Raw genomic sequence first — 11,149 nt, forward strand, 5'->3', positions numbered from 1 at the left:
AAAAACTGCTGTTATCACATATATGTATTTCATGGCCAGACTATGTTGTGTTTACTGAAAATACGAGCATGAGTTCTCAGGATCTGAGCGTGCACAGGTAGATGTTCTTCTTTTGGAGCTACCAAAGACAGCTTCCCTTACTCGCTGTCTTTGGGTCAATGTGTTGCTTTAATAATGACTTTGTTTAAAAAGGAGAGTGGAAAGGACAAATATACTGTCTGTACTGTGGGGCGAAAGAGAATATTGCCTTACATGTTAGGTGTCAGAAGATGGTGAACTGAGCATTTATTTGGCTGACAGGCATTTTGGCCTGTTCCATCTTGTTGAGCTCTGATTCCAGCAGTACAATAGTTGAGTTTAGAGGCCTGTCTCCATACACTGTCCTTCTCTGTGCCAGACAAACAGACTGTAAGGAAGGACACACTGCTTGTCCAAATTAAGGAATGGTGATGTCAGCTGGGTCAGGGGCATTTTGCAGTGTTCTGCTTCTGAGACAGTCAGCTCGTGTCCGTGCCTGCCTGGGAGGTCTGAAAATGCAGTAGCTGAAATTATTCCCTTGGTTTATATATGCTTTCAGAGGTTTCTGCATTATTTGAAGCTGGCACTTCCATTACCTATATTTTCCAAGAACCTTATCCTGTCACAAAAAATGCAAGCACCTCAAGCTCTGCCATTTATGTGGATGCTGTCATGTCCAAGGAAAATATTGCATTTAGCTTTCTCACGGCACATACTCCAAGCCTTCTGCTGTACATCAACACCTACTTTCATGAATATTTGGCTGTGATTCTCTCCAAGAATGGTAAGTGCTCTTGATTTGCTACCAAAGGGAGACCAGTGTAACTGTGTTAAGTTTTTTGTGAGAATAGTATAGAATTCTGCACTGATTTAAGTTCATTTCTGTGTCTGTAACTTTATCAACTTCATGGTATCCAGTTCATGCAAATAGCCATCATTCTTGTTTATGTCGCTTTATTTGGCATTCAGTGCTACACTTTCCTATTCAGTCTTTGAATAATCATGTTGTTGGGGCTTAAAATGTGCTTTGACTTTCATTTGGCAAGACTGTACAATAGCAATTCCTTGCTATTTATTCCACACTGAGATCCATTAGGCCTCCAAGATAAGGGAATGAGAAATACCATGAATGTACAAGAACACTTGGTGCAGAAATATATTATAATTTTATCTTTTGCATTCTGTCTTGGCAAATGTATTGCTCTTCACTGTGTTGTTTCAATGGAATATGGTCAGTACATCTGAATATTAAAGCCAGAAAAGTCAAAGTTTTCTAGGTTCACTGACCAAAACATGCGGTGTAAATCCATTTTCTATTAAAAGGTACATGGTGTGGGGACTTTTTGAAAACATGTAAAGATTTCAGGGGCATAGGCCCTACGTCTTCTCAGTAAAACTCTGGTTCCTGAGTCCTTGCAGTGCTTTCAGAAAACTCACTCCAGACAAACATCATCCTAGACAAATGGGGATGTTTGAATTACTCAACAGTTATCAGGCACTGGAGCACAGAAAGTGATGAGTAAGCATATTAGTGAGTCACTAGCCTGTGGCAGAACAATAGAAAGTTAATGCTATGTGGTTGAATATGCACATTTGACTGAATGACCCAGACCACTCTGAAGCCTTGCAAATTCCAAAATAGCTAAACTTTCAAGTACTGTCAAACGAAATTATAAGGGAAAAAAAAGAAAAAAAAAAAAAAGGTTTTATTCTCTGTATGGGCTTTGCAGTAGTTTATCTCCAGGTTACATCATGCGGCTAGCATTCGGGCTGGCATAGGATGAGTATCCAAATCTGTGGAAGGGGCGGCTGGGACAGTATCAGCCTGGACCCATCTCCCTTCAGCGAAATCACAGCAGTGTGGTGGGACTACTGAGGAAACCCTTTCTCCTGTCCTGTCTAGTCCCAGATTTCCATCTCTGATTTGCTATTGGAGGCGAGTGTTTATGGTTTTCAGATATATGAATATTCCAGTGCATACCTCCAGAGTGGCAGAGGTTAGACCCTGCAGAGGTGAAACCTTGGAATCTGCTTTTCAGTTACACTCGGGTCTCTTGATGCCACTCAGGCAATTGAAAAAAGCCCTGAAGTGAATGAAAATGTAATATCCATTTAAATCACCTTTACTGCTGCCAGAGTAGTGTAAAATGACCTTAGAAACATTATCAACTGACTTTTGTTGATGATATACAACCATAAGCAAGCTATAATTATGAAGTTCTGGAAGGGGGGACTCTAATGGTAGTTGGGAAGAGGTTTGGGATCAGGACACCAGGATCTCATGTAGCAGCTCGGTAGGAGCAAAGCCGAGCCTTGCATTTTGGCAGCTGCACCATCTGGAGATCTCTGCTTTGCTTCAGATGGAGATAGGGACCCTCAGTAGTTCTGGAAATTAGGTGGAGCAGCTCTCAGCACACTCGTGCAATTTAAACAATGGTACATTTCTCAGAACTATACCTCTGTTTACTCACTTGTAAAATGAAGATAATAGTAGTTTAGAGGGTTGGTGAGATGTCAGGATCCAAAAGTCTGGACTATAAAATGTAGCACTATATGCAAAGCATTATTAAGATAACTAGCTGACTTTGGTTAACTCCTGAAGGTCTCTTTCAGGGTCACTCTGTGCATGCTTCTGTGTCATTCTTACGAGAGAGTCATTTCAGTCATGTATACTCTCTGCCTTTTGTCCCACTTGCAATCATTTTTTAAATCTCATATTTTTTAGTCTTGTTGGAATTGAAATTATTCCAACGAAAATAATGTTCAGATATGTTACTCTTTTTTCCTTCGAGAGGTTTGTGCTTGCCATAAGGTTATTGGACTATGAATAACAATGTCCTTTGTAGCATTAAAAGTGAACACAATTTCTTCTCTCTTATTGGCTCATTTTCAAAGAATCTTGCTGAGTCTGACAGTGTTGGACCTAAGTAGACCCCTGCTGGATAACTGATTGGTTAAATAAAGGTTAGGCTCCTGGTGAAATGGGAATGGGCATTCTCACTTAAGTGGTGAGCAGTAATATTCTTTGCCAAAATCCCAAGACTCTTGCCACTTCTTAAGAAACTATATTGGAACAGTCTATGTATACTTTAATACCTCACCTTTTGTAAGTATTTTTCAAGCTACTACTCATGTATCCTGTTAGTCTTCCTCTTTTCTATTATCCACAAAATAGTAGGCATACTAGTGCCTAGCAGCTAATATTTTCAGAAATAGTTCCCACCCAAAGAACTTATCTATATCACAAGGTTGTTCTTACCACTGATCAATTGGCTTATGTCCTGGCAGCTTATGGGTAAGTTTTCAAAAGCTGACGTTTTTAAAGATGACTTTGGGATTCTTCTTGCCATTAGTTAATACTTACACTTCTAAATCATACATGTGCCTTTGAAAATTGTATGCAATAACTTAGCATTGTCCTCTCTTCCCCAATCTTACATATTGTACCCATGGATTTTTAAATTACACATATATATAGATGTGTATGTATTGTATGTAGATGGGTATGTATACATGTATACAGATGGGTATCTATGTAAAGCTCACGTAGTCCCATTGATCCCACATCCAAAAGACTATCAGTACTGTAATAAATGGCAGTGGATTTTTAATATCAGTAGTACTGTAGAAATTTCAAAATATAGTACCTATTATTAAACTACAGAAAATGGGTAAACATCTCTAACTAGCTTTTTCAGTATGTCAGTTCACAGAAGGTATTCACATCATTTGAAGCTACTGCCAAGAAAAAAATAGTTTTTTCTTTCCCAGGCTAAATTTTCACTGTACATTTTTGCATTTACATGATTTCACCAAGTTACCAGTACTTTAATATTATTATCTTTGCCGTGATCCCTAAAGACAATAATTGATGGGGGAGACACGTTAAGAAGCTGGTAGTGCTTCTCCTTTCTTCATTCTTCCTTCTCCTCTGCAAGTAATCAAATGTGTTATGAATATGATCATCTAGAAAATGTTTTCCAGGTCTTTGATTCTCAGTGTTGTTGGCTTTTGCCATGGAAATAATGAGATTCCTAATCTAGAAAAAGAGCAGATAGCCAGCATCAAAGAAAACAGATAGAATCTCAAACTATCCTAGAGTGATTGAAAATTTATCTGTATTCATTATCTGATCTCATAAGAAACAAAACAATTTAAGTCCTTTTTTTTCCTATGTTTCTATCCAGTACCTCTTGCCATCACAGTGAGCCCTGTTCTCAAATTCTTTTGGAAAGCAAGACTCTGAAATTTCATAGGAAAAATTAAAGACAAGGAAAAAGGCACGGTTAAAAATGAAAGTAAAAATCAAAATAGCTTGATTAATTCTTCTGTTAGGTCTCTGATACTCAGAAAATAGTAGCAGGACCTAGATCAACTCCACTGACCTGTCCTATAAGGTCTTGAAATAAGCTGATATTTGAAGTAAATAGGAAAAGAAACTAAAACCTGTAAAAGAGGTAAGCTTAATTAACACTCTGCAAAAAAGAAACAAAAGCCATCAGTGAGAAGCTACTGATTTTTTTCTTTTTAGTAAACTAATAAACATAAATCTACTGTATTCTCCTGTCTCTAAGTCAGAAGCAGCCTTTCTGTTGAAGGCATGTAAATTCTCCTTATTGTTTTTGCCTTGCAAGTCTGTTGAGCTGCATCTCCAACAACTTTTCTCAAGCAAAAATAAAGCTTTAGGCATTCAGTGGTAAAGAAAGGCAAAAAATCTAGTTCAGTCTTTGAGGCAAAGAATCTTTTGATCTTTTCATGCTGTGCACTCTGGAGTTCATTGGGACAAAACTAAAATAATTAGGGAAAATAGGACTTACTGAAACACTTACTGAATGCACTGGGGTGGGTTTTGGGGGTGATTTTGCTGGTTCTTTTCCTTTACCACCTTGCAGGTTTTAGTTTTGGGATGTGGGTACCACAGGACGAAACTAACTGCTGCAGAAAGACCCTCTAGGCTATGCTATTGCTAGTGCAATTGTCTTGTCTTTTGAGAACACCTTCTGGCTTACAGACTTTGAACAGCCACTGAACAACCTGCACAATTTATGTGACTGAAGTGGAAAATGGTGCCAAGGTTCAGGTATACTTATTTTTAACAGATCAGGAGCAGGAAAGTGAGTCATGTTGGGAAGTGTGGGAGACAGCTTTGTTGAGGAGACTAGTTTTCAAGCAACTGCCTGTGAGTGACTGAGAATTGTTCCCAGTCTAGCTCTGATTCACAGCCATTAAATGATTTCATATAGCAGAGAGGACTATATATCTTCTAAATATAATTTCAAGCAATTGTTGTAGTTGGCCCTGAAGTCTGGCCCTGAGTGAGGGGCCAGTGAGAGTTTGATTGGGAATGGTGAATGTAAAAGAAATTTTCCCCAGTTGGCTCTAAATGGGAGGCTGGCTGTGGCACCATGAATAGGAAGGGTTGGGGTGGCAGGAGATCTCCCAATCAATTTCTTTGTGTAAATAGAGAAACTTCTGTGGTTAGAAACATCTCTGGTCCCTTGGATGATTCGCTACTGTAAGCACACTTCACAGAAAACATGAATGCTGATGAGAGTTTTCAGTTCAAATCCAGCACCAAAAAGCCTTTGAGAGAAGAGGTGGACTTGGCTCCCAAAACCAATTTTTTTTGTTTACTTTAGCGTATGGCACTCTAAATCTCTAAGTGTGCATAACTAACTTGAAAGGAGAAGCAGTCACAACATTCAGCCAAGGACAGGCACATTTCTTTATCTGCTTTCCAAGAGGAGAGAACTGAAAGATCTGTCTCATTAGCTGAATTCATGGACATGTTTGTACTCACAAAGATTATTTTGCTATATTGAAGGGTCAAGAGATGTTCTGGAGACCCACAAGGGGAAGACAAGGGAACTGTAATGGGATTACATTGAGCAGGAAAGGCTGAGCATGCAGTTAATAATTGATCTGTGCTCTGCATATATACAGACTGACTTTGAACTAACTGGTATCTGGCATAAAACCCCAGGCCACTGGCTGCAGATAATCAGCTAGGAAGAAAACATACATTCCCATTTGCTTGGAGGAGGTGTTCATCTCCTAGAAGACTTAAGTTCCTAGCTCACATTTTGCAGTCAAAAAGTCATTTTTATTGTTGGATTTCTGTGGAGTTGTCCTGAAAGGGATGAGGAAGAAGGACAGAGGGTCACAAGCTCCTATGTTTAAATGGACGCTGCAGAGATATATATATATATATGTACTCTTCAAAAATTCTGAAATGACAGTCTTTTCAGAACCCTTTACCAAACCTTTAGCCCTGAGGATTCATGATAGTAATTTTTCAGTTATTCTTAAGTTGTGAATTATCTGTATTGTGGACAGAGCGAGCTGTATAGTGATAGCTGTAGTCCAGCAGAATGACTGGCTCAAGTGCTGCCTTGGAGCAGTGTAGCTGTTTTCATACAACATAGAGCCCAAGCTAATAATACTTGGAAGAGCCAGCCTGGATCTAAGCAAACCTCCTTCTCTATCTTGTTCATGGTATCCCTATTAGCATGTTAATTTTTCCTATAACATACCAGTTTTGCTGGTTGGATAATGAAAAGGTGACTTCATCCTTCTTGACTGATGAAATTGAGTGTTTATGCCTTAGTCTTTATGAGTGAGACTGGCCTTCAGGAATCCCAGGGTGAGACCAGGGGTAAAGTGTGGAGCAAGGAAGTTGTACACTTGGTGGAAGAGGATCAGATCAGGGAATGCTTAAGCAAACTGGGCATACGTAAATCCACAGACCCTGGTAGGATGCACACCCACAAGTACCAACAGAGCTGGCAGATGTCATTGCAAGGCCACTCAAGAGGCAATGGGCACAAACCGAAACACATAAGGTTTCATCTGAACATTAGGAAACTCTTTTTTACTGTGAGGGTGAGTGAGCACTGACATGCCTAGAGAATTGTGGAGCTTCCATCCTTGGAGATATTCAAAAGCTGTCTGGACATGGCCCTCAGCAACTGAGTCTTTGTCCCTGCTTGAGCAGGGGGGCGAGGCGGTTGGTTGGACAACATGACCTCCAGGGGTTCCTCCAACCTCAGCCATGCTATGATTCTCTGAAAAATTACAGAAATATGCATTTGAAGGTAAAGTAGTGAAAGTATATGTGTATAAGCATGTATTTTGCTACAGAAAAGTCATCACAATGCTACTATCATATGGTTCTTGTACTAGGATTGTTAGTAAGTAAATGTTTCACCCTTCCTCTAATTTTCTCCATTAGATGACTTTAGAACATGAGCCATTCCTTTGTATGCCAATGGTTGTGGCTTGTTATGAAACTCAAATATTTCCTTGGATAGTTTGCTATAATCAGGAGAAGGTCACTGATTAAAGGATCCAACTTCTCCAGTCACAGAGGCTGGCATAACCTATGACCAGCCAGGCAATGTCTATAGAGCTCAACACAAACAAGGATCATTAAACTCAGAAAGCCATTAATACACAAAGTTCTGTGCTATCGTTATTAGGAGTTAAAAATGAAAAGGAGATTTGAGAAGACAGGCATATGATTATTTTTCTCTAGTTTTATTTAAAAGCTTATTGCTTGCTCTCCTGGTCCACAGACATCATATACTGCTCAAACTGATTGTTTCTTTTTTCTGTTCAGACCGTCTTTTTCCATATTCTCATTGCTGAACATCATGGTTATTTGTTAGGTCAGCATGAAACAAGTCCTTGCTTGAACATGTATCTGTGCTGCCAAAACTGAAACAGGAATGGTTGAAAGATATTAGGAAAAGAATGGAAACTATGAGCCAGGATCTCAGTGAGGGCAGGTTGGTATGAATTCCTCAGGATATCACAGCAGAGGATCTCAGCCTTTTTTGCCTGTGAGCTGTTCTTACAGAGTTAGTGGTGATGCATAATTTGCAAAGCCAGGTTGAACATTTGGAATAAAATGAATAGGATGACACTTTTTATTTCATTCACTGAGTAAAGAATAAAACTCTTCCTGCCAGCCTGAATGCTATGCTAGTCTTAAATGAAAAGTACAGTGTGGGATGAAAGCCTGGCAAGATTTTTCTACATAAAAAGGTAAGTAAACCATAGGGCCTACTGAATGTCTGACCATGAGAAGACTAATGGCATCTAGTCTTTGTTTAAAGACAGGAGGAGAGGTGTAAGCATCAGATCCAATAGTACCATACAGATAGCTTTTGCTAATGAAGGGTCTTAAAGTGACTTTTAAAATTCCAAAGAAACTGTAGAAAAGGTATAGGTTAAAATTTACCAGTATAATCTCGCCATCAGAAAGCAGGTAATTTCAAGAAAATTTGGCTATATCTGATGCCCTCAGCTCTCCTCTTCATTTTTACATTCAGTCACCTTCAGGGAAAAAAAGATGATTATTGTACCATCACTTTATAAAAGAAACAGCAACCAGTTCCTTCACCAAAAAAAAGTATCTAAGAATGGACAGATAATCATAATGACTAATAGTATTTTTTTTAAATTGCTGCTCACCCAGAGATTTCATGTCATTTTCCAAAGGATGTTAACATTCATCTGTTTCAGCACTGGATAAACTGTGACATAAAGAAGGAAGTTGATTTGTCAGCAGTCATCAAGCTGATAGATCCCAAATTGTGGCAGTACTCTGTCCATCACCTCCAGGGTACATAAATACACCACTGTGTATGCTAAACTGGACAGACAGTGTTTTGTATTATCCCACATCCATGGGTTAGCCCTGTTCCTATTTTAGGCCCAGCCACATTGTCAGGGACATGGGCTGTTTTGTTTAGGCAAGTATTCCCCTTAAAATCACTGGAATAAGCTCTGTGTTTATGCCACTTAGTATGTGCATGATGAGCTCTGTGACTGTGGTCCTCTGGGTCATCTTTTAGACTCACAATATTTTCTAGCTTTGGAGCAAGAAGCATCTGCCAGTTTCTTTTAATTGCTGGTCAGCCTGTGTTAAGCCAACTGGCGGCTGGTAGGAATGAGATGTCTACAAAGGTTAAACACATTTGTCAGTCACGTAAGGGAACTAGCTACATTTGTTGATGTTTAAGTGACATTCTCAATCTGGCTTCAGCTGCTTAGCAGGATTGCAAAGTGAACTGAGGTCGTAGGCCTCCAGATAGGCTCCTTTAGGGGCTTTTGGGATTGTATTTTTATCTAACGAAGAAATGCAACATAAAATTTTTTTTTTTTTTTAATAAGGATGGCCGGAATATGACCCTTAAGTCCTGAATGTCTCAAGCATTGGGTGGGAGGCATTCAAATAAGCACCTATATTTTTGACTACCATGAGAGATTACAAAAAATTGGGGGGTGGCATTTTTTTGAAGACTTTATGAAACAATGTCGTCTAAGCAAATGCAATAGCCGAGTGGTCAAACTAGCAAACATGCTCAATAGTTTCACCTCTTTGTTTTTTCCATGCAAAATAAATCACCTCCTAAAATTGTGCAAGTACTTTCTTAGTTAAACGCCACTGGACACTTAAGAGACAGGCCCTGTTCTTTTGAATCGCCAGTGGCACTTCCACTGAAGAGTAAATTTACTGAGTAAATATCCCTGGGGAGAAGCTGCTAATTAAGGAGCAGGTTTCTCAGCCAGCTGCTCCTAACCAAGAAAACGGTGGTTCATTTTTAAATATCTAGGCTATGAAGAGGGAAGCTGTCATGCTGAAGCTGTGCAAGTTGCCAGAGAGATATTTTGTGGTAGAGACAACTAGAAACTGCCATGTGCTCTTCTGCAAGCAAGAATGAACACACATTTCCCCCTTATGAGCTGCAAATGGCTTTCTGGGCTAAATTTTTTTTTTTTTTTTCGTAATAGCAACAACAACAGCCTCACTAATATATTCCACCCTTTGTTTAATTGGTGCCTTCCTTAATTAGTTTCTCTTTTAGCTATAGCTCAGGTGAGTGGTGAGAGTGAGTGGTGAGGGTGGATGCAGTCATGTAGTTAACATCTTACAGTCTGATGAGGGTGACTGCCGATTTGAGACAGCTGCAAGAAGTTGTGTTGGTCCTAAACTCCTTTGTTTCTGGGTGCCTCTGAGGCAATGGGACATGCAGGGCTAGTCGAAGACCCTTTTCCTAATGCAGTATTTCATTGTTTTGTACATACACATTCCTCCCAAGTCAGAGTTGTCAGCTGCCCCGATTTACATTATTTTTCCTGATGTTACGTTATGGTGATGAAGTTGTATGTTTTACATGTGCCACCCACATGTGCTCCCTGAACTAACTCAGCTTCTCTGAATGGTGCAGGATGTCTTACCAGCTGCTCCAGCCAGTTTATGTCATTAAAAAGTGCTATTGAAGTTGACGGAGATGTTGGGCTCAATCTGGGCTCATTTAAAACCAGTTTCTGTAAATGAAGATCCTGCAGAGAAGTCTCAGACTACAAAGGCATGTCATTCCCTTCCTTGCTGTTTGGTTCTTCAAGACTAAATGACACAAGACCTGTGGTCCTGGTGACACATGTGACAAGAACCTTGCTTATGAATGACAGATTTATAGACCAAATTCCTGGTATCTATTGTTGTGTTTTCAGCAGAGCTTCTTTAACCTTTTTGCCAATTATCTAGCACTGGGTGAGATCCTTCGAACTCGCAAGTCCTTTCCTGAGCTAGAACACTCTAACATTTTCCCATGCTCCCTTTTCCAGCTGATGATTTAAAAATTACTGTGAGATTTTCAACACAAGCTTTGACAGTCCAGAATGAATGTAAAGTTAGTAGGCATAGGCCACAAAGCCAGCAGACGCTTCTGACATTCTACTCAGGCACTGCTGTAGACACAGGCAAAAGAAAGACAACTCTCCTGTTGGCATGTTCAATCGGAAAAGGGTTTGGACATAGAATATGTAACACCATGGCCAAGTTACTTCTTCACACTGTGCAGTTTGGGAATATTTCTTTCTTCTTCAGGCTGAACACTTTGAAATCTCTAACCAGTTTAATGTCCTTATTACCACTACACTTAAAAGCTGCTATTACACCTTTCTTGCTCTCAGCAGAAAGACAGAAGCAGTCTGAAGGCACCATGTTATTCCTGTAGCTGCAGGGAGGTTGGTTGCACTGACACTGATCATTAGTGTACTGCTAGCAAGTACTAACCCTGGCCTCCATCACCACTGAAAGAGAGTCCTCGTAGAGTTTTTG

General features: G+C 39.7%; 1 protein-coding gene across 1 annotated transcript in view; it reads left to right on the forward strand.

Annotated features, from left to right (window-relative positions):
- LOC104159717 (contactin-associated protein-like 5) overlaps positions 1 to 11,149 on the forward strand; it is a gene marked incomplete at its 5' end in the record, with an annotated part of 56,041 nt that overhangs the window by 22,842 nt on the left and 22,050 nt on the right. The window contains one exon of the mRNA XM_009697702.1: positions 578 to 802. Coding sequence (XP_009696004.1) covers positions 578 to 802 — 225 coding nt within the window. The remainder of the gene's footprint in view (positions 1 to 577; positions 803 to 11,149) is intronic.

This window comes from Cariama cristata, unplaced genomic scaffold (genome assembly GCF_000690535.1).
Source record: "Cariama cristata isolate BGI_N322 unplaced genomic scaffold, ASM69053v1 scaffold3673, whole genome shotgun sequence".
Classification (NCBI taxonomy): domain Eukaryota; kingdom Metazoa; phylum Chordata; class Aves; order Cariamiformes; family Cariamidae; genus Cariama; species Cariama cristata.